We start from the raw sequence: 25,460 nt of genomic DNA on the forward strand, positions 1-25,460 counted from the left end.
TAACGGAGATATGGAACATAGACACTGTACATTACGTAGTCAAGGGATGTTTAACCAGCATAACGGTGATATGAAACAGACACTGTACATTACGTAGTCAAGGGATGTTTAAACAGCATAACGGAGATATGGAACATAGACACTGTACATTACGTAGTCAAGGGATGTTTAACCAACATAACGGTGATATGGAACATAGACACTGTACATTACGTAGTCAAGGGATGTTTAAACAGCATAACGGTGATATGGAACAGACCCTGTACATTACATCGTCAAAGGAATGTTTAAACAGCATAGTGGAGATATGGAATATAGACACTGTACATTACGTAGTCAATGAATGTTTAAACAGCATAACTGTGATATGGAACATAGACCCTGTATATTACATAGTCAATAAATATTTAAATAGCATAACTGTGATATGGAACATAGACACTGTACATTACGTAGTCAAGGAATGTTTAAACAGCATAACGGTGATATGAAACATAGACCCTGTATATTACATAGTCAATAAATATTTAAATAGCATAACTGTGATATGGAACATAGACACTGTACATTACGTAGTCAAGGAATGTTTAAACAGCATAGTGGAGATATGGAATATAGACACTGTACATTACGTAGTCAAGGAATGTTTAAACAGCATAACGGAGATATGGAACATAGACACTGTACATTACGTAGTCAAGGAATGTTTAACCAGCATAACGGTGATATGGAACATAGACACTGTACATTACGTAGTCAAGGAATGTTTAAACAGCATAACGGTGATATGGAACATAAACACTGTACATTACGTAGTCAAGGAATGTTTGAACAGCATAACGGTGATATGGAACATAGACACTGTACATCACGTAGTGAAGAAATGTTTGAACAGCATAACGGTGATATGGAACATAGAAACTGTACATTACGTAGTCAAGGGATGTTTAAACAGCATAGTGAAGATATGGAACACAGACACTGTAATTTACGTAGTCAAGGAATGCTTAACCAGCATAACGGAGATATGGAACATAGACACTGTACATTACGTAGTCAAGGAATGTTTAAACAGCATAACGGAGATATGGAACATAGACACTGTATATTACGTAGTCAAGGGATGTTTAACTAGCATAACGGTGATATGGAACATAGACACTGTACATTACGTAGTCAAGGAATGTTTAAACAGCATAACGGTGATATGAAACAGACACTCTACATTACGTAGTCAAGGAATGTTTAAACAGCATAACGGTGATATGGAACATAGACACTGTACATTACGTAGTCAAGGGATGTTTAAACAGCATAACGGTGATATGAAACAGACACTCTACATTACGTAGACAAGGGATGTTTAAACAGCATAACGGAGATATGGAACATAGACACTGTACATTACGTAGTCAAGGGATGTTTAAACAGCATAACGGAGATATGGAACATAGACACTGTATATTACGTAGTCAAGGGATGTTTAACTAGCATAACGGTGATATGGAACATAGACACTGTACATTACGTAGTCAAGGAATGTTTAAACAGCATAACGGTGATATGAAACAGACACTCTACATTACGTAGTCAAGGAATGTTTAACCAGCATAACGGAGATATGGAACATAGACACTGAACATTACGTAGTCAAGGGATGTTTAAACAGCATAACGGTGATATGAAACAGACACTCTACATTACGTAGTCAAGGGATGTTTAAACAGCATAACGGAGATATGAAACATAGACACTGTACATTACGTAGTCAAGGAATGTTTAACCAGCATAACGGTGATATGGAACATAGACACTGTACATTACGTAGTCAAGGAATGTTTAAACAGCATAACGGTGATATGGAACATAAACACTGTACATTACGTAGTCAAGGAATGTTTGAACAGCATAACGGTGATATGGAACATAGACACTGTACATCACGTAGTCAAGGAATGTTTGAACAGCATAACGGTGATATGGAACATAGAAACTGTACATTACGTAGTCAAGGGATGTTTAAACAGCATAGTGGAGATATGGAACACAGACACTGTACATTACGTAGTCAAGGAATGCTTAACCAGCATAACGGAGATATGGAACATAGACACTGTACATTACGTAGTCAAGGAATGTTTAAACAGCATAACGGAGATATGGAACATAGACACTGTATATTACGTAGTCAAGGGATGTTTAACTACCATAACGGTGATATGGAACATAGACACTGTACATTACGTAGTCAAGGGATGTTTAAACAGCATAACGGTGATATGAAACAGACACTCTACATTACGTAGACAAGGGATGTTTAAACAGCATAACGGAGATATGGAACATAGACACTGTACATTACGTAGTCAAGGGATGTTTAAACAGCATAACGGAGATATGGAACATAGACACTGTATATTACGTAGTCAAGGGATGTTTAACTAGCATAACGGTGATATGGAACATAGACACTGTACATTACGTAGTCAAGGAATGTTTAAACAGCATAACGGTGATATGAAACAGACACTCTACATTACGTAGACAAGGGATGTTTAAACAGCATAACGGAGATATGGAACATAGACACTGTACATTACGTAGTCAAGGGATGTTTAAACAGCATAACGGAGATATGGAACATAGACACTGTACATTACGTAGTCAAGGGATGTTTAACCAACATAACGGTGATATGGAACATAGACACTGTACATTACGTAGTCAAGGGATGTTTAAACAGCATAACGGAGATATGGAATATAGACACTGTACATTACGTAGTCAAGGAATGTTTAAACAGCATAACGGTGATATGGAACATAGACACTGTACATTACGTAGTCAAGGGATGTTTAAACAGCATAACGGAGATATGGAACATAGACACTGTACATTACGTAGTCAAGGAATGTTTAATCAACATAACGGAGATATGGAACATAGACACTGTATATTACGTAGTCAAGGGATGTTTAACTAGCATAACGGTGATATGAAACATAGACACTGTACATTACGTAGTCAAGGAATGTTTAAACAGCATAACGGTGATATGAAACAGACACTCTACATTACGTAGTCAAGGAATGTTTAAACAGCATAACGGTGATATGGAACATAGACACTGTACATTACGTAGTCAAGGGATGTTTAAACAGCATAACGGTGATATGAAACAGACACTCTACATTACGTAGACAAGGGATGTTTAAACAGCATAACGGAGATATGGAACATAGACACTGTACATTACGTAGTCAAGGGATGTTTAAACAGCATAACGGAGATATGGAACATAGACACTGTACATTACGTAGTCAAGGGATGTTTAACCAACATAACGGTGATATGGAACATAGACACTGTACATTACGTAGTCAAGGGATGTTTAAACAGCATAACGGAGATATGGAATATAGACACTGTACATTACGTAGTCAAGGAATGTTTAAACAGCATAACGGTGATATGGAACATAGACACTGTACATTACGTAGTCAAGGGATGTTTAAACAGCATAACGGAGATATGGAACATAGACACTGTACATTACGTAGTCAAGGAATGTTTAATCAACATAACGGTGATATGGAATATAGACACTGTACATTACGTAGTCATGGAATGTTTAACCAACATAACGGTGATATGGAACATAGACACTGTACATTACGTAGTCATGGGATGTTTAAACAGCATAACGGTGATATGGAACATAGACACTGTACATTACGTAGTCAAGGAATGTTTAAACAGCATAACGGTGATATGGAACATAAACACTGTACATTACGTAGTCAAGGAATGTTTGAACAGCATAACGGTGATATGGAACATAGACACTGTACATCACGTAGTCAAGGAATGTTTGAACAGCATAACGGTGATATGGAACATAGAAACTGTACATTACGTAGTCAAGGGATGTTTAAACAGCATAGTGGAGATATGGAACACAGACACTGTACATTACGTAGTCAAGGAATGCTTAACCAGCATAACGGAGATATGGAACATAGACACTGTACATTACGTAGTCAAGGGATGTTTAACCAGCATAACGGTGATATGAAACAGACACTGTACATTACGTAGTCAAGGGATGTTTAAACAGCATAACGGAGATATGGAACATAGACACTGTACATTACGTAGTCAAGGGATGTTTAACCAACATAACGGTGATATGGAACATAGACACTGTACATTACGTAGTCAAGGGATGTTTAAACAGCATAACGGTGATATGGAACAGACCCTGTACATTACATCGTCAAAGGAATGTTTAAACAGCATAGTGGAGATATGGAATATAGACACTGTACATTACGTAGTCAATGAATGTTTAAACAGCATAACTGTGATATGGAACATAGACCCTGTATATTACATAGTCAATAAATATTTAAATAGCATAACTGTGATATGGAACATAGACACTGTACATTACGTAGTCAAGGAATGTTTAAACAGCATAACGGTGATATGAAACATAGACCCTGTATATTACATAGTCAATAAATATTTAAATAGCATAACTGTGATATGGAACATAGACACTGTACATTACGTAGTCAAGGAATGTTTAAACAGCATAGTGGAGATATGGAATATAGACACTGTACATTACGTAGTCAAGGAATGTTTAAACAGCATAACTGTGATATGGAACATAGACCCTGTATATTACATAGTCAATAAATATTTAAATAGCATAACTGTGATATGGAATATAGACACTGTACATTACGTAGTCAAGGAATGTTCAAACAGCATAACGGAGATATGGAATATAGACACTGTACATTACGTAGTCAAGGAATGTTTAAACAGCATAGTGGAGATATGGAATATAGACACTGTGCCTGACCAAGTTATCAAATCAAAGCCATTATTCCTATGTATTCACACTCACACTAGTTCGTCTTGGACTTCTGTTTGACAAATTCATGCCACTTAGATGACTAGTACAAAGACTTTCAGTCCTTTCCACGGGTGAACGAATTGGACAAGAAGTGTTGTAACTAGTATCTGACATCAACTGACCGGTATAACATGACTGTACGATACAGTTCAGTTGAAAATAACGATCTTCAGAGTAATCTGTAATAAACAACACAAACATGAAAGAATGAAGACGACAATTTATCTAATAAAAGTGAGGACCTAAGATTTTAAACAAAATTCATCTCTCTCTTCCTCGATTATTTTATCGTTGGGTAACCACAACATTAAGGTACGTCACAGCCTAAGTTGGTCAGGTGGTTAGGGTGCTCGACTCGAAATCAGAGGGTCGCGGGTTCGAACCCCCATCACACCAAACATGCTCGTCCTTTCAGCCGTGGGGGCGTTATTATGTTATGGTCAATCCTACTATTATTTGGTAAAAGAATAGTCTAAAATTTGACGGTGGGTGGTGAAAGCTAGCTGTTTTCCCTCTAGTCTTATACTACAAAATTAGGGACGGCTAGCGTCAGATAACCCTCGTGTAACTTTGCGCGAAATTCAAAACAAAAAATCAAGCATAGCCTAAAACCCATCTATTTATTTTAATTAAAGCTTTAATAACCATACCAGCAGTCTTATGAATAAATTATTCCTTTGCCGTACTGTTTTTTTGAGTACGGTTAAGTTTTATCGTTGAGTGCACCAAGGTTAATATGTCAGTGACTCACCTCTTTATGTTATAAGCAGCTTTCCACTACAACTTATTCTAATCATATCAGTATTTTCATTATTCAAGTCACAGTGGTTTCAATCGTTTGGCGAGTAACTATTATTTTTAGTATTACTGCAAGTTTAATTTACAACAAATGATTATATTGGCTTGGAGAAATGGTGTTCACTGCCCACTGGGATTAATGGTAGTACATTACTAGAATTTGTACTTAGTAATTCGTTTAGCCTGGTAGAAGAAAACAACCAAGAAACGAATTGGACTGAGTTAATATTTCTTTTCCAGATGTTCTTCTTGTCAGAAAGGACCGAATGCAAAAACTTATAAAAACAAACATTAGTGTCTAGTTAAACTGTGGGTAGTATTCTGTTTCATTGCTGTTAACCCCCCTCCCCTGAAAAAAACAACAACCAAAAAAACAATGTTCTATCTTTGCTCTGCCCAACGTTTGTATTAAAACAAATACTGACCATTGGCTAATATTCAGTGGCATGCACCGAAAGATTTCAGACACCTCGTCTGGCCTTGTTAAAAATTCCAAGGTGTGATGCATACAGGTTAGTTTTATTCTTATTTTTAATAAAATGTCTTTAATTTAGCGTCACTTAACCACAACTTAACACATTTCTCGCTACTTTACAGGCTTTACGTAATAGTTTTAAAATCATGTCAATTTATGGGTATGCATCTTCTGAATACACTAAACTTGAATATTTAATTTGTACTTTCTTTTTATTCAAGAGTTCTCAGAAGGTTTGATTGTTTGTTTTTCAATTTCGCGCAAAGCTAATTCAGCATTGTAAGATTAGAGGAAAGGCAGCTACTCATCACCACCCACCGCCAACTCTTGGGCTACTCTTTTATCAACGAATAGTGGGATTGACCATCACATTGTAACGTCCCCACCTATGAAAGGACAAACATGTTTAGTGCGACAGGGATTCGAACCCGCGACCCTCAGATTACGAGTGCCTTAGCCACTTGGTCATGTCGGGCCTCTTCTAAGACGGAGAAAACTGTTTTATTAGATGGTTCAAACACTCCCACACAAACTCAGCTTTCTCTGTCACTTGTAAAGTGCTTGTTACTTCGTTAGACAATATCTTGTAGCAGATATTACTTCCTGATGCTCTGTCTTCTCCAATCTGTATACAGATATTTATGATGCTTTACGTTCTTCGGTTTGGATATATTTATTCAATGATTATTAACTTCTCTGGGTTCAAATATGTTCGTTGTAGATTTCTTTAATGTGTTCTGTCACTCTCAACTAATATATATTGGATATTATTCTATAGTGCCCTATTTTCTCCAGTTTGGTTTAATAATGTTAATTTCATTAGGATACTGACTGTCCAAAATGTTGAAATGACACTGGATCATTCGTACGTGTTTAATTAAATTATTAAGTAAGTTATATACTCTTCAAAAAAAGAAACGCAAAAGGGATATTTTTGTTATTTTAAAGAGAAATATATGTAGTAACGTTACAAGCTAAGAGTATGTGATGTTACACGTGTTAAGGCACTGATTGTCAGACAAAAATGACAATAAAAGTTGTGCACATTGAAAACGAAGGAAAACATCGGATTTTTCGCCAAAACGCATGTGTGTCCAATAAATTTGTTTGAGAGATCTGCACGTTCTGCAAGTGTAACATGTGCAAAATCCATATAAAAGTGACGGGTTCTCGGTTTCCATAGCTCAATGTTAAGCCACCGACACGCAATACAGTTACGCCAAGACTGACTGAAGCACAACGCAACAACGTCATTGGTCGTTTGAAAGCAGGCGAATCTCGATCAAATGTTTCCAGAGCTGTGAATGTCCACCCAAGCACCATCACAAGACTATGGAATCGTCACCAACAACATGGATCAACTTGTGACCTTCCACGATCTGGCAGACCTCGTGTGACCACGCCCGCACAAGATCGCTACATCCGGTTACGTCACCTTCGGGATAGGACCACCACTGCGATGTCTACTGCCTCAACCATACCAGGGCTGCGTAGGAGTTCCGATCAGACCGTACGCAACCGTCTACGAGATTCTTAGGCCCCATGTGCAACCCATCATGGTGAACGTCAACGACGTTTTTCAACATGACAACGCCCGTCCTCACACAGCCCGACTTGCCACTGTCTTCTTGAGACACCACAACATCAACGTTCTTCCCTGGCCCTCCAGATCACCAGATTTAAACCCCATGGAACATCTTTGGGACGAGTTGGACCGACGTCTTCGACGGCGATAACCTCAACGGCAGACTCTACCTCAGCTTGCAGCAGCTTTGCAGGCTGAGTGGACAGCCATTCCACAGGATGTGATTCGTCATCTCATCGCTTCCATGGGCAGGAGATGCCAAGCAGTTATTGATGCTCACGGGGGGCGTACTCGTTATTGACGTTGAGTGACGTTAAACGTCAACTAGTGAGCGTGGACTTCGCCTTTGCAGACCTTGGATGTTTCAGCAGTGAATGTGCAAAGTTTCACACATGTCATAAAGAACTACCCGGAATAAACTTGTTAACAATATGTCTCAAATTTTGCCTTTTGCCTTTCTTTTTTTGAGGAGTATATTTAAAACATGTATTTTGATGGTAAGCCTCTACTACACCACTTTATTATTATTTTTTACTCCAGTAAGACGGTAAGTGCCTAAAATTAAGTGTAGGTAAGTTTATATTAATTAAAACATTAATTATAATAAACGGTATCGAACAAGAATGAATGAAATATATCCCTGTATAAGAAGTTATTGTTTTTATGTTAGATCGTCCTTTCGCGTTTTGGTATTTTATATAACCTGTCATATCTTTATTATATTCAATCTCCAAGGAAACCAGGGATTGAAACCACAAATTACGACATATGTAACCTGTTAATTATAATTTAATATTTTATTATTGTAATATTTATATTTATCAAATACGATTTACATTATTGTTTAAGTAGTTTAGTGAATGGGATATTTTAATAGTAAGAGATATATTGTACATAATGTGTCAAACTTGTTGTAATTTAGATGAAATGTCACCTATCTACCTACCCGGATATGAAGACCTGTAAAACATTCGAGATGGTATTATATCAGGACCTTTGTCGTCCATGTCTGTGAATTCATCAATGTCTTTCTTGAATGGCATATGGGATCTTAAAAAAAAATAAAGTATTGATATAAAAGTTAATAAAACGTATTCTTAAAAGTAAGAAATTGAGAAGATATGTTTATTCAACTTTCACTTTTAAAATGCATACACGATCTAGCGTTTACTAAATAATGGCATATTTGTAAAAATATTTTTGGTGTGACTTGGTGTCCTTAAATATGTCACCTTTTTGCCGTTTGTGTTTAGGAACAAAACCACGTCAATCTCTCAAAATAGTTAAACAGTTTTGCATACTAATGTTAAATATAGAGTTGTAATAATCTACAAAGGTGGTGGAGTTATGGGCTGAATTTGAGACCATTTTAAAAGCCAGGGAAATTATCTGACACCAACCTTGAAAATGTTTAAGTCTAAAGTTTAATAACGTCGTTGTTTCACGTCAGTCAGTCGTGGGATACGATACCTCCAGTCTGTGGTACTATAATGTAATGGTTCTGAACCTGTGGTCCTCGAACTTCTAAGTGTTCGATAGCATTTTAAATGGTGATTGTAAGTGTCGAGTTTTTATATCATCGATAGTAATAAATATTATGTTAGGTTAAACAATACGCATTATTTGGAAATTTCTTTATCTTACTTATTTAAGTAATTGCTGCGTTCACATACTGTAGGATTACTTTCTGAAGACAGACCTTATGAATACCTATGGTCTGTGAAGAGGTTCACGAAATAACAAAAGTAAATAATTTTGTTTTGTTTAATCTTGCGCAAACCTACACGAGGGCTATCTGCGCTAGTCGTCCCTAATTTAGCAGTGTAAGACTAGAAGGAAGGCAACTAGTCATCACCACCCTCAGCCAACTCTTAGGCTACTCTTTTACCAACGAATAGTAGGATTGACCGTAACATTATAACGCCCACACGGCTGAAAGGACGAGCAAGTTTGATGAGACGGGGGATTCGAACCCGCGACCCTCATATGACGAATCGAACGCCTTAACCCACCTGGCCATGCCGGGCATAGTAAATAACTACTGACGAAACGTGATTATTTATAAACTACACTAAACAACGTTATTGGTTATCACGTATACTCAAGAATTCATTTAGTCCTTTGACGTTGTCCTTCCACATCCAATCTTAAACAAAGTGAAAAATGTACCGCCCTTTTTTCAAAAAAATCATCTGTTCCTCTGTTAACCCCCTGTGAATCATCTGTTCCTCTCCTAACCGCCTGTGAATCATCTGTTCCTCTCTTAACCCCTGTGAATCATCTGTTCCTCTCCTAACCCCCTGTGAATCATCTGTTCCTCTCTTAACCCCCTGTGAAGTGGTGGCCTCAATTACTTGTGACGGCAAATAATTCCAGAAGTTAATTTTCGTAAGTCAATCACACTCTGTTAGAAAACAAAAATTAAGTTTTAATCCTATAGCCTTAAGAATATTGAGAAAAGAAATCAGTATCTTTATTCTACATATCCTTCTGTAAACTCAATAAGCTTTTAACCTTTTTTTTCCAGAAAAAATATAAGCCTTACTTCCCTGAAATCATTCTGGTGACCCTCCTGTAAACCCTTTAGAATGAGCTGTTATCATTTCTTAAATGTGTGTGTATGCTTATATAGCAAAGCCACATAAGGTTGTTTGTTGTGTCCAGCTATAGAAATCCAACTCCTGATTTCAGCGTTGTAAATCAGTAGACTTACCGCTGTCTCCTGATTTTAGCGTTGTAAATCAGTAGACTTACCGCTGTCTCCTGATTTTAGTGTTGTAAATCAGTAGACTTACCGCTGTCTCGCTTGAGGTCATTTCTTTGATAAAAATACCAAAACTGTACAGTGTATTCCACGTGGTGCTAACTAGTACTTTGTATTTCCTGATGATAATATTATATCGATGGCTGGTAGGATCTATCCGCCATTTCACCAAGACGCGTGATTCAAATTATGATAACCCAACAGTTTAATCTTACATTTATTATAATTAAAATTATCTTTTATATATTTCTCAGCTAATCAACTGATCCGCGTCATTTAATTTTCGTTTGTTTGTGTTAAATTAAGCACAAAACTGCACCACGGGTATCGAAACCTGATTTTTAGCAGTGTGCGACCACAGATATACCGTTGAGCCACTGGGGTCTCCCAACAGAGAAAGAATTAATGATCAGATGTTACATAGTTTACCAGGTAGAACATAGATAACGAAAGTCTTTACGAAATGAAAGTGTGTAATAAAATAGGAAACCCTATAACGAAAGGCTTAACATGCGTTACAAGATGGAAATATTTTGTTGACAAATATACATACTTTTCGTTTCCTGATCTGTCGATTTGAGCTGCTAAAGAAGAAATATTTATTATGAGATTTATGTTCAATACTTCTAATAAGTTTAGCTTAATAAATAGCTTCAATAACTCTCACGTTTATAAAACAACACGTGTAAATAAAACACTGTAGAACTTCGTATATTTTCACCATTTACAGTAATAGAAAATTACTGTTTCCTAAATATTGCACGTGATTCTAAATTAATTCTACATAAACGTACAGAATATGAAAAAGATAAGTCTTGAAATATATGTTCAATTGAACAAAAATATATGTTTAATAATAGATATTTAGAAACATAATATTTGAACACATCGATGTTATTGATTGGATACACAAAATAACCACACACACCTCTCAACTTTCTAAATCTGAGACATATCTTTTTTTCCTTCAGACTATCAAGATAACACAAAAAACAATTCTCTTCTTCTGTTATTAAGACAGAGTCTTTTTAATTTCCAGTTTTACAAAAACATGGGTCAGGATTACACACAGAAATGAGAATCTTTTTAATATCCAGTTTTATAATACAGACTACTTCATACAAAAACATGGGTCAGGATTACACACAGAAATGAGAGTCTTTTTAATTTCCAGTTTTAAGATACAGACTACTTCTTACAAAAACATGGGTCAGGATTACACACAGAAATGAGAGTCTTTTGAATTTCCAGTTTTATAATACAGACTACTTCTTACAAAAACATGGGTCAGGATTACACACACAAATGAGAGTCTTTTGAATTTCCAGTTTTATAATACAGACTACTTCTTACAAAAACATGGGTCAGGATTACACACAGAAATGAGAGTCTTTTTAATTTCCAGTTTTAGGATACAGACTACTTCTTACATAAACATGGGTCAGGATTACACACAGAAATGAGAGTCTTTTTAATTTCCAGTTTTAGGATACAGACTACTTCTTACAAAAACATGGGTCAGGATTACACACAGAAATGAGAGTCTTTTTAATTTCCAGTTTTAGGATACAGACTACTTCTTACAAAAACATGGGTCAGGATTACACACAGAAATGAGAGTCTTTTGAATTTCCAGTTTTAGGATACAGACTACTTCTTACAAAAACATGGGTCAGGATTACACAAAAGTAACATTTTCTTCAAAGTTTCTCATATTAAGACAAACACATCTTTATATAAACAAGTAGCAAGCGTTACACAAAAGCAACTATATAGCTTCCATGTTTTTAAGGTTAAAACAAAACAATTTTCCTTGCAAACAAATGATCTGAACTGCATAACAACAACACACGCATTCAAAATTTCTAATTTTATGTCGCACACTTCCTTCTAGAAACAAATGGTATAGCCTACACAGAAATAGCCACTTCTTCAACATTTCTAATTTAAAAAAAACATCTACCTCTGACAAACAAACTTTCAACTCACACGACAATAATGACAAAAATCTCCAGACATACACTTACTCCTACAAACAGAGTAAAGAAATATAACCACTCATTCGAATATTTTAATTTAAAGAAACGCTTTCTCAGAACGATCAGAACTACATAAAAGTATAATAGAGCTTCCAAGTTTCTAAATCTTACGACACATACACTTCCTTTTACAAACAAGCGGTTGTGATTACACAGAAATAACCGCTATTCGGAATTTTCGAAACTTAATTATTAAGAGTGTGTGTTTTGGAATTTCGCGCAAAGCTACTCGAGGGCTATCTGTGCTAGCCGTCCCTAATTTAGCAGTGTAAGACTAGAGGGAAGGCAGCTAGTCATCACCACCCACCGCCAACTCTTGGGCTACTCTTTTACCAACGAATAGTGGGATTGACCGTCACATTATAACGCCCCCACGGCTGAAAGGGCGAGCATGTTTGGCGCGACCGGGATGCGAACCCGCGACCCTCAGATTACGAGTCGCACGTCTTAACACGCTTGGCCATGCCCGGCCTTAATTATTAAGAACAAAAGAACTAATGTATAAAACACCCAAACACCAACATACATCAAATCTCCTTAAACTCAAATGTAACTTTTCACAATGAAAAGGTAGCTAGAGTTAGAGAACAGAAGCTAATATATAATTTGTTTATGTATGGTTTTACCTTCGGACAATTTTCTCTTGCTTCGCAGTTTTAAGGCTATCACCACAACAACAGCTATGAGGACAAGAGTGATCACGACAGAGATGAGTGCAGTAAAGAGAGGCTGAACAATTACAATAGTCTGAGGGTGAGCTGGAAGGAAGACAAATGAGATGTTAAAGTTTCTCTTGAGAAGCTTGAATGTTGTGCAACGTAGACAAAAATGAGTGCAAATCAGGATGAAATAAGTTAACAAAAACTATGTAATTTACAGAAGTTCCGTGTTTGTTATTAATTTGAGGTTATTAATATGAACTTAAAACGTAGTTTATGAACTCAATTAGTAAGTCAGTTTTGTTCACCTGTGGCAAACGTAATTCACGTAAACTATGCATTTATTGCTTTTAGGATTGTTGTTGTTTTGAATTAAGCACAAAGCTACATAATGGGCTATCTTTTCTCTGCCCACCACGGGTATCAAAACCCAGTTTTTAGCGTTGAACGTCCGCAGACATACCGCTGAACCACTGGAGGGCTGCTTTTAGGAATTCTGTATTATAAGGATAGATCTGTAGACCTATGATATTATTCAATTTTACTGGCATCAATTGTTCGATAATTGCTATTTCCGTATATAGCGAAATCTGTCTTATCCGTTTTTTTTCATTTTGATAGAATGCCTTACCTTATACGGGAGGATATTCAGTTCAGTTTTCATTACAGATAGTTTTTGAACTGCAGTATCAACGAGACAAAAATCATTAGAGATACCAAATCGTATTTTGTATTTCTGTCTTCAATGAATAACAGCTTTAAAGTCATGTCACGTAAAAGAATAATTCTGTAGACATAATCATCTGGTCTATGCACGTGCGTACTGGTATTTCACTGTTCTTACCTTGCCAGTTTAAGTATTCTATGCGACACTTAAGCGTATCGGAATGGTTGTATGTACTGCTTTTTAAAACGCCTAATAGGATTATTACACAAAAGAAACATTATGTATAAGTAGTACAGGTGAGAAACAGCACAAGCGTTGTATAAACGTTGGATCTGTACGAGTGTTACATTGTAAGTAGTAACCATTCTTTAAGTTACGACACCGTGAGTAATGTGTCCATTTGTAATACATTACCATCACGGCGATTATAACACGGTCAATTTGCTCCACCTATAACCTTACTTAATTTACGAGAGCCCGAACAGAATGCGTTAGGCTTAACAGTAACAAAATATCGAACTTGTCTTGTGTTATTCAGTTTGTTTGAGAGTTGCTTCACTAGTTCGTATTTTGCGATTCTTTCGTTTTCTCCATATTTTGATTGAAATATTTGTTGTTTAACCAACATTTAAATTAATATTGGTTTTAACTTATTTTTAACCTGTTGAGAATAGTGTTTGTTCTCCCTTAAATTAGTTTTTTAATAGTGTTTCTTTGAAACTGACACAAAAAAGGAACTCTGTCCTTGAAACCATTTATGGCTCTTAACGGATTACGAGAAACATGATAACATTATTTTATGTCCTTCAAGGTTTTAACAAACGATATAACAAACTTTTCAGATCATGTCGAGAATATTGAATAAGTGTTTTTATAAGTTTCCATAACAATGGTTACCACCGTTCAGTGAGTTTCCATAACAATCGTTACCACCGTTCAGTGAGTTTCCATAACAATGGATACCACCGTTCAGTAAGTTTCCATAACAATGGTTATCACCGTTCAGTGAGTTTCCATAACAATGGTTACCACCGTTCAGTGAGTTTCCATAACAATGGTTACCACCGTTCAGTGAGTTTCCATAACAATGGTTACCACCGCTCAGTGAGTTTCCATAACAATGGTTACCACCGCTCAGTGAGTTTTCATAACAATGGTTACCACTGTTCAGTGAGTTTCCATAACAATGGTTACCACTGTTCAGTGAGTTTCCATAACATTGGCTGGTAGTGTTCAGTAAGTTTCCATAACATTTATTGATAGTGTTGCATAAATTACCACATCTTTAAACGGCGATGTTCCACTAGGTTACAAGAGCATTGGCTGATAGTACCCAATAGATTTACGGAATATTAGTTAGTAATATCCAGTAAGTTTTCAGAACATTGACTGGTAGTGTCCAAAAACGTTACCAGGCCATTGGATGATATGCAGAAAGTTACCAGAGGATTGGATGGTTGAACTCCAGTAAGTTACCAGAATATTGAATGGTAAGGTTCCAGGTTAATTAGTGATACTTATAGCATGTGTCTCAGTCTAGAGGATAATGCAATTCCAGCCTGCTCTTCAGTATTTATGCATGTCTTTCTGTCCGACTATTTTTGCACACTAAACTGGTTAGTTGGTGCTGACTATTATAACATGATAACAAATTATCAAGCAGTTATAAAGATCGTCCTGTCTTGCTTTAAGCCTAAAGCCAAATCGTTGTTTTGTTTTAGCTTTAGTAACCTCAAAAACGTTCTCATCCAGAAAAGTTTGAAAATGATCTTATATTAATCATATAAACCATGAAATTCCTTTTTCAACATATTTTCAAATATGTTTACCGAAAATTTTCTAAAGAAGGATTATTGAAATATTGTTCAAATATCAGTTAAAAACTTCAGATAATATTTTGCTGTGTGTTTATAAGACCTTTTATATGTTTCCAAACGTCACTGTTTAGTCCCATATTGGTTGCATGGGTAACATTAATCATATAAACATTGAAACGTATTTAACACATACAATATACTTAAAATAAGATAACACTGAGGGGTCGTTACGGTCGTAATTTAGCTGGACTACTCAACAGTGTTTCTTTCCATACGAACTAAGCTACTTCAAAAATGTTAAAATAAAATAAATGAGCAAAATGTCAAACACTGTGAAAGTTATGTTCCACCATCAATAAAACTGTGTCTAATCCTCAAAATCGTTGTGTGCCCACTGTTATTAATTTATAAAATATCACGACATCAACGAATTTCCCAGCAGATCTGGTAAAGCTATGACACTTGCTTCACAATATGTGCCACATATAACCTACGATATGAAGCGATTACTTACTTTCATCCAGGCGTTTCTTAGCCGGTCAGGTAAAGTACTTCATAATGTATTACTTTTAATAACATACAAAGTGTAAGTAAAGACTTACGTTTGTCCATGCGCTTCTCAGCGGGTCGAAGCGTCGTGGCTGATATAATTACTGGCTCACTACGACCTTTAGAGTTTGAAGCGTACACAAGGAGTCTGAGGGCAGTTCCAGCAGGGAGATCGTTCACCACAAATTTGGGGCGTGGGGACGAGAAGTTGGTCTTCAGCGTACCTCGCCCCACATTGTAAACTTCAAGAGTAAATTCTGCTTTCAATCCACCGTTATTTGCTTCAGTACATTCTAAGTGGATGAGGTTTTCTGTCTGGTTTAACACTGAACAATTGTATGGAGACTCTGGAGGCCCTACGACGTATTATTACAGTTTAGATAGAGTAGTCCAAGGTATTAATAAATCAAAACGTTCTAGATACTTATAGATTTAAAAAATCTTAGTTATGGCAACTCTGTGAATATTTTCACAGAAACTGGTCAAATTATTGGTACTGCGAAACGTTCTTGACACTTATAGTTTCACAGAATCTTAGTTATGTTAACTCAGTGAATATATTCCTATTTGTTTTCCTTAGACGAAAAAACAACAACAAACGTTTTTGGTATTAAATCTAACTGTTTTTCTTGTGTTACACAGTCACAAACGAGACATCTTAGATGTAACATATCACATCCTATGAAACTTAAGCCTTATTGTATGTGTGTTTAGGCTCAGATATCACAGTGAAACTTTTTGTTAATTTGAAAGGCCGTAGAGGTTTGCTCTTCTTGACAAACTAAAAACAAAATGTGTACATTTGTGTATTTTTGTTTTCAGAGATCTAATTTCTCACATAAGAATTACTGTGTAAAGAGACCGAAACGTGACATTGTTTCACGACAAATCTCGATTCTTGTATTTATTAGTGTAACTTTATAATTATATGATCACTTTGCGGTAGATCTTATAATTAATTATTTTAATACAGTAACCGTGACTCATTACTTCTGAATACATTCATTTACACTATTCTTTCTCGGTAATTTGCTACATTGACAGTTAAATATATTTAGTTAACATATAGAAAAATTTAGTTTTCTAACGAAATATCAAACCAAGAAATAAATGCTGTTATGATCTATACACGAAAATTAGAAATACAATATTTATCTTGTCAGTTTAAATTTACGTTAATACGTCAAACGTCAGATGGTTATAATACATGAGGAGGGTAAAATTTATAAGATATGGTATCTGTAATTCCCGAATCAGACGTAATATATCATGTCCAAACGCCTAATCTAAACGTATTATATTACGTCCCAATAGTTGTAACACCCGCTTCAAACGTATTGTTTCAAGTTCTATTAGTCTTAACTTACAATCCTGGTGCATCACATCAGGCCCCAGGAGTCGTGTTCTAGAATTCAGTAACGTAATAAGGTAATGTTCTTGCGTCCATTGTTTTACCTTTATTAAATTCAACCGAAGGTTTATATGTAAAAACGGCTGGTATGGATTGAGAAAATTTATTATGTAGAGGAGCGAACAACGTCTTGAACCTGACGATAACCGAAGAAGGTCGAAACGTTGTTCGCTCCTCTACATAATAAAATTTTCTCAACCCAAACCAGCCGTTTTTACATATATATATTTTTCTCTACAAGTGGGTTTTCTCGTCATCACGGACAACCGAAGGTGTGTGTACAATAACAAAAGTCAGTAACCATAATAACTAAGTTCCATTTAGTGTACATAGTGCCTAAGGTCAATGTTCACAGTAATTAACCATGTCAGTGCCCAAGGTGATCGAGATGAGTAGAGTGTGGTGTTTGACACCTAAACTAGTAAATCTAGAGTTTTCCTCGTCACACATCTGAAACAAAATTGCGTAAAGAATAGCTCTTGAACTAGGTACAAGATTGCGTAAAGAATAGCTGTTGAACTAGGTACCTCATTCCCGTGGGGGCTTTTCTGATTACAGAATTTTTAAACTTATTTCTGGAACAGTTCCGATTAATCTGGAGCGTTGTTATGTAACTATAAATTACAAAAAACAACAACAACAAACAACGCGTCCCGATTAACTTAGAGAGCTGTTATATTATCTAGAAAGTATGAAAACAGTCTCGAGTCATTTGAAGACTTATTATAATAGCTGGAAAATATGAAAAATATCCCCCAAGTACTCTGAAAGGCTTACTTACCTATATTAGTGGAAAGTAAGTAAAATTGTGTCGTGGTCCAATACACTGAAAAGTTTTTATATTATCTAGAATGTGTGAGAAACGGTATTGGACTGTCCTTTCAACTTACCTTACTAGTGTGAATGTAGTAAGACTTGTGCTATTAGTTCATCTTACCAAACTAGGGTGAACGGGTAAAACTTACCTTACTAATGTGAATGTAGTAAGACTTATGCTATTAGCTCATCTTACCAAACTAGGGTGAAGGGGTAAAACTTACCTTACTAATGTGAATGTAGTAAGACTTATGCTGTTAGTTCATCTTACCAAACTAGGGTGAAGGGGTAAAACTGGGCTGTTCGTTTAGTTTATCTTCTTAATTTAAACGTAGTAATAATGTACAAGTTGTTGCTCTTATTAAGAATCCAGTAAGTTACAGTTGTGTCTTGTTATCATACCAACGTGATTCTAACAAAACAGGACTTTCAGTTATATTATTGGCGTGAATCTATTAAGATGACAGTTCGTTTTACATTGATGTGATTCTAATAATTTTAGACTCGATTAGTTGCTTAAGAGACAAGTTTTGTTGTTGTGTTATCTTAAAAATTTTCATTATTTTTAAAAAAAGAGAATACGTAGAGGTAGGAAACGGTTGAGACACCTGCAGGCATTATTGTAAATACACATGGTTTTCGTTGAATCCCGACATCATTAGTACCCCAACAGAGCAACGTGCCGTAATCGTTGTCCATCTTGGGTGTATAGATGGCCACACTGTGGGTCTTGTTACTACGGTATTGGATTTCACCAGACTGCTTGGTGGAACTGTTAAACATCCAGCTGAAAGTGACATCAAGTGGATCAGCTACTAGACTGCAACTCACGTGAACTGTCTCTTGCTTGGCGACCCCAAAGATTGTCTTCTGTTCTGGTCGGCACTTAGGAGCATCTGAAGTAACGAAAAGCTTTCATCTCAACCGAAACAAGTGATCAGAACATGACTAAATATGTTAGTATTCAAATAAAACGATTGTTAATAACTTAGAATTTTGGATTCGCGTACAAAAGGTTATTACGAATTTTAATTAATTAACTAGAGTAGAACCTGTTTAAAGCGGAATCGCAAGGGGCCGAGTAAAATTTCCGGCTTAAGTAGGTTTTATGGCTCAGACAGTGAACATGCATTTCCTTAATTATATATAATGTTTGAGCAGAACGTTATACTTGCTCGACTCAAGGAAGGAAGACATTTGTGAATAAAGTTATTGTACTGTTTATGCTATATTTATTAGATTTGTTTGTTTGTTTTAGAATTTCGCACAAAGCTACTCGAGGGCTATCTGTGCTAGCCGTCCCTAATTTAGCAGTGTAAGACTAGAGGGAAGGCAGTTAGTCATCACCATCCACTGCCAACTCTTGGGCTACTCTTTTAACAACGAATAGTGGGATTGACCGTCACATTATAACGCCCCCACGGCTGGGAGGGCGAACATGTTTGGCGCGACGCGGATGCGAACCCGCGACCCTCAGATTACGAGTCGCACGCCTTAACGCGCTTGGCCATGCCGGGCCTATTTATTAGAATAAGAAAAAAATAGACACTCAAAATGTACATCAGTACGCAAAATCTTAATCAAATTTATTTGAAGAAAGTGTTCAATTTCAACCGTTTCGTTTTTTTTAATGAGCTTTCTCATGTGATTAAAAGAGAACGCCAATTCTACGACCTTTTCATGAAGTTCATTTTTCTCCTTCATTTTTGCACACAATTTGATAGCGTTAATATAACTTAACACTTGTGATGAAGTAGGAATTTCTATTTCCTCACTATCTTTTCCACTTTGTTCATCTTCTGAACCTCTCACACTGTTACCATCTTGCGATTCTATTATAGATTTTAAATCAATTTCATTAGTTTCTGGTAAAACACTCTTGTCAACGTTCACAAATCGTTTCGCGTTTACAGAATCATCTGTGTCAATCTTCTCAATCAGAGTTCGGATTTCACTAGAATCGTCATAACAAACAACTTTTAAAAAACATGAAGGTATTCAGTAGATTTTTTTAAAATGAGGGTATTAAGTAAATTTTCCCTAAATTTTAAAATTAGGGAAGATAGAAATTAATTTTTTTCGTGAGAATTATTTAAATAGTAGAATTTCGCACTTAAAAGACATGTACTTCTGTGAATCATGAATCTAATTTATGTGCAAAAATAATGAAGGTAGAAAAAAGAACAGAATATATTTAAGCAATACTTACTGTATGAAAGTGCCCGAGAATTTATTAATGTTTAAACAAATTATTAAATAAACAAAAATTTATTAACATTTAAATAAATTATTGATTAAACAAAAATGTATTAATATGTAAAGAAATTATTAATTAAACAAAAAATTATTAATATGTAAAGAAACTATTAATTAAACAAAAAATTATTAATATTTAAAGAAATTATTAATTAAACAAAAAATTATTAATATTTAAAGAAATTATTAATTAAATAAGTTAATATTTAATCAAAAACATTTTTTTTCCTCCTTACTCAGGTTCTAATCCTATCTACCAACTTGTTGATAGAAGAGGTAGTTGAAAAATAGTTTTCCGTCCGCGTTACGCAAGTTACGCCCTATAGAGGGCGTTGTTATGAGAGAAATCTTAAGATAATAATGCTTGTTTTGTTTGTTTGTTTGTTTTGGAATTTCGCACAAAGCTACTCGAGGGCTATCTGTGCTAGCCGTCCCTAATTTAGCAGTGTAAGACTAGAGGGAAGGCAGCTAGTCATCACCACCCACCGCCAACTCTTGGGCTACTCTTTTACCAACGAATAGTGGGATTGACCGTCACATTATACACCCCCACGGCTGGGAGGGCGAGCATGTTTAGCGCGACGGGAGCGCGAACCCGCGACCCTCGGATTACGAGTCGCACGCCTTACGCGCTAGGCCATGCCGGGCCTAATCTAAGAGTTACGTTATAATGAGCATGTGTGTTTTGTTACAGTAAAGTCGCATCTCGCTCCCTGCGGAGTTCACCGAGAGGACTCGAACCGCTGATTTTAGCGTTGTAAATCCCTAGACTTACCGCTGTACCAGCGGGGAAGATAATAATGCAAAATATTGGTAATTCCGGACAGGTTGCCGCTCTATGCAATTTCCGGCTTTGACAGGTTTTACTGTTTACGGATTTAGATTTCATAAACAGGTCGGGTTGTTTGTGTGATACAACTCTTCAATAAGTCTAATAGTATATTTAATAAAACCTTATATGGCCATTAAAAATATGGTTCCTAACATCACTAAAATAGTTGTTTGTTTTTTGGGTTAACCGAGTTTCAGGAATTTGAAATGAAGGATAAGCGAAACTAAAAGTTAAAAGCTCTAGAGCCAAAATTTAATATTTTACGATTTGTGAAGCCAGAAACAAATATTCTAACCACAAAGATAAATATATATCTAATAATAGATTACACACATTTGTAGGAAAACTAAAGCCTTTAGAAATTATAAAACTATTAATATCAATTTGAAAAGACACGCAAGTCAATATTTAAAATCATTTAGTTGCACTAAAAACTAGGTGCAAATTGTATTGTTATAAAACTGAAATTTTAAAACTGTTATGAATAAACTTCCTTTAAACGATACGTCAAGTACAGTCGAAATATCAACACACACATTTTATATTAATATAAATCTTGTTGCTGACGCCCAATCCTTCAGTGTTACTCGCTGAACAGGTAAAATGACCTCTGTGAGACAGCTGAACTCGTTGGATGACTAATGTCTGATTGGTTATCATTATTCCAGAGACGAGATTTGTCTTAATATCTTGTCCTTCGAACTGCCAACTGATGGAGTGAATCCATGGATTCGACCGGATGTTACATTCTAAGTAAACGTCATTTCCTTCTTGTATTTCACCTGATGTTGGTAAATTTTTGAAATGAAGGGAGACTTGAGGAGGAACTGCAACCACAAACAGAAATAGATGTCATTGTTTACTGGTATTACCATTAATATTGTTTTATTACAATGAAAGAAAACAACAACAATTCAGGATCGTTGAAAGATGCGAACTTCATCAACATACGAGAATAACAAATGTAGCGCATATTCTCAATATGTTTAAGTTCATTGTTGTTAGGTACGTACTTACAAAATGGGATATTTATGCTCTGTTTACCACAGACATGGAAACCACACTTTTAACATATTGTAAGTGTCCATCTGTTGGAGAGGTTAAGATTTGAAGAAGATAAACATTAAATGTGAATTAAATTGTAGATTTTGTGCAGCAAAATTGATACATTAATCATTTGTTTTTGAATTTCGCGCAAAGCTACACGAGAGCTATCTGCGCTAGTCGTCCCTAGTTTAGCAGTGTAAGACTAGAGAGAAGGCAGCTAGTCATCTCCACCCATCGTCAACTCTTGAACCACTCTTTTACCAACGAATAGTGGGATTGATCGACACTTTATAACGCCCCCATGGTTGTAAGAACGAGCATGTTTGGTGTGACAAGGAAAGTCGTTTGAGAAAAACAAACATACATTTATTTTATAAGTAATGCTATTGAAACTCGGCCATTCATTAAATAAACATTTTTATTATTTAATAAGATACATGATATATTAATAAACAATAGTTGCATTATGTAACCAGTACTTTTGCGTATGTATTATTCGACGGAAATCAATTTGTATAATATAGGTTTCAGATACAAGATTGATAAAACAGGGAGGCTTTTAACGCTGCTAATAAAACAGATTAACTTAACACGATCTCATTACGTGTTTTAATATTTCCTTTTAGTTGAAAATAAAACTTTTATAAATATTAGTTTTGTTGTTTATTGAGAATTTCTTATGTAACGTAAGCTGACAGTTCGGGGTGTTGGTTCTTAGAAACAAGAGGGAAAAATATGATGCAGTCTTAGTTCACAAAGGAAACATACTTCTGACAAGCATTTAAAAAGATATAGAGTTAAAGTAAAAATGATATCTTGCAACTTACAGTAAATTTCCAATTTCCATCCATCTTCTAGGACACTATTCGAAATTAGAGGGTTCTCTGCTCTGCATATTAGGAATTTCCCATTGTCATCAACAGATGGCACGAACGTCAGCATACTAGTGCTGACGCCAACTCGATTTATACTCTCTCGAGTGTGCTGCAATTGTTTCTTGCCTTTCCACCAAGTAATCTTTGCCGCAGGACGAGATCCATTAGATGTGCAAGTCATATTAACTTCACTGTCTGCCGATAAGGGTCGTTGGTAAAGGTGGATTTTAACCTCCACTGGCTTCACTATTCTCGAATTATAAGATCATATGAGTGAAAGTAAAGACAAATAATGGTACAGTGTAGTTGTGGTCGAAATGCTATTCGTGTCGTCAATTATTTGAACAACTGTTTTAGTTTGAACTGTGTTAAGTTAACGAGTTGTATTTTTGTAAAGTTACAAAACACATATTATTACACATAAGGATCATGTTTATAATATTTATTCATACACATTTAATTAATTATTTATTTTAACACCAAAGTAAAATCACAATAAAATATTTATAAAGATCGAATTCCTTCAGACGTGACTTGAGTTTTCTCTTCGTTTTTGTACTCTTCGCTTAATATTTCCAACACATTGTATTTAAACAAAAGATTAACTGTTAACAGGATTTTATAATCGTAGAAAGATAACATTGTTAACTCTAAAGGTTACTTACCGTTTAGATCGAGAGTTACAGCACACGATGACGGAACTGTGATGTTGTTATTAGAAGCTTGACACGTCAAGATTACCAAAGATCTTGACGCTTCAACTCCGTTATTTTCAGCGTGTTTTCACCACATCCTCGGGTATAAATGTGTAGTCATCGTCTAACAGTGTATATTCTCTCCACCAGGTTAATGAAGGACGAGGCTTCCCTGACATTAAAACAGGGTTGTTCGTACCAAGAAGTGATTACCAGATAGTTTCGTGATACAGAAATGTTTTAAAACTGAGGCCGTAGTTAAACTCGAGGTAAAATTTGTGAAAAGCGTAAAATTCACTAAATAAGCTCAAAATTTTACAGCAATAAATATTGTGTGAAATTATGTATATTAACATAATGTAAACCTCACTTGATTTGAATTTCACGCAAAGCTACTCGAGGGCTACCTGCGCTAGCCGTCCGTAATATAGCAGTGTAAGACTAGAGGGAAGGCAGCTAGTTATCGCCACCCACCGCCAACTCTTGGGCTACTCTTTTACCAACGAATAGTGGGATTGACCGTCAAATTATAACGCCCCCACGGGTGAAAGGGCGAGCATGTTTGGCGCGACGGGGATGCGAACCCGCAACCCTCAGATCACGAGTATGACGTCTTAACACGCTTGGCTATGCCGGGCCGCACTTGATTTGGTTTATATTTCACACAAAGCTACACGAGGGCTATCTGCGCTAGCCGTTCCTAATTTTGCAGCATAAGACTAGAGGGAAGGCAGCTAGTCATCACCCTCCACCGCCAACTCTTAAGGTACTCTTTTACCAGTGAATAGTGGGATTGATCGTAATATTATTTCGCCCCAAACGGCTGAAAGAGGGAGCATGTTTGGTACGACGGGGATTCGAAACCGTGACCCTCAGATTACAAGTCGAACGCTTCAACCCACCTGGCCATGTCGGGCCTGAATATTAAACTATATATAATTATATTACAATAGTTCAGCAGTCGTTCAGTTAATTTCATGATTAGTTTTTGAAGCTTGTACTGTAAGACAAGATTGATTAAATTCATTGTTTTTTTTTTTAACAAGTACTTTATCTTCTTTTAAACGGTGGTTTTAATTAACAAATCCTTTCCCCAAGTGAACTGATTTAAATTAACTTTTCTTTTAACAAATACCACTTCCTTTTCCACAACTTCATAGTTTATCTTAAAAAGAAGAGAAAAGCTTCTTTAGAAAACCAAACTATTTTAATTCATTGAAGATAAAAATAAACTTATTGAATTTTGAA

The 25,460-nt window shown here is 35.8% G+C and overlaps 2 protein-coding genes across 3 annotated transcripts in view; both read right to left on the bottom strand.

The window, feature by feature from the left end:
* The window catches only part of LOC143238454 (uncharacterized), a 30,843-nt gene extending 6,549 nt beyond the window's left edge, over positions 1-24,294 (bottom strand). Inside the window, exons 1-9 of the mRNA XM_076478700.1 lie at positions 24,183-24,294; positions 23,470-23,763; positions 22,132-22,422; positions 19,116-19,403; positions 16,334-16,636; positions 13,215-13,346; positions 11,103-11,130; positions 8,732-8,835; positions 4,919-5,106 (exon numbers count right to left, since the gene is read on the bottom strand). Of these exons, the coding sequence (XP_076334815.1) occupies positions 4,919-5,106; positions 8,732-8,835; positions 11,103-11,130; positions 13,215-13,346; positions 16,334-16,636; positions 19,116-19,403; positions 22,132-22,422; positions 23,470-23,698 (1,563 nt within the window). The 5' untranslated portion in view covers positions 23,699-23,763; positions 24,183-24,294. The remainder of the gene's footprint in view (positions 1-4,918; positions 5,107-8,731; positions 8,836-11,102; positions 11,131-13,214; positions 13,347-16,333; positions 16,637-19,115; positions 19,404-22,131; positions 22,423-23,469; positions 23,764-24,182) is intronic.
* LOC143238455 (CXADR-like membrane protein) overlaps positions 24,237-25,460 on the bottom strand; it is a 204,236-nt gene continuing 203,012 nt past the window's right edge. For both annotated transcript variants that reach the window (XM_076478702.1, XM_076478701.1), the window contains exon 4: positions 24,237-24,384. In XM_076478702.1, the coding sequence (XP_076334817.1) occupies positions 24,290-24,384 (95 nt within the window). In that variant the 3' untranslated portion in view covers positions 24,237-24,289. The remainder of the gene's footprint in view (positions 24,385-25,460) is intronic.

The sequence above is a fragment of the Tachypleus tridentatus genome, chromosome 13 (assembly GCF_004210375.1).
Source record: "Tachypleus tridentatus isolate NWPU-2018 chromosome 13, ASM421037v1, whole genome shotgun sequence".
Lineage (NCBI taxonomy): Eukaryota > Metazoa > Arthropoda > Merostomata > Xiphosura > Limulidae > Tachypleus > Tachypleus tridentatus.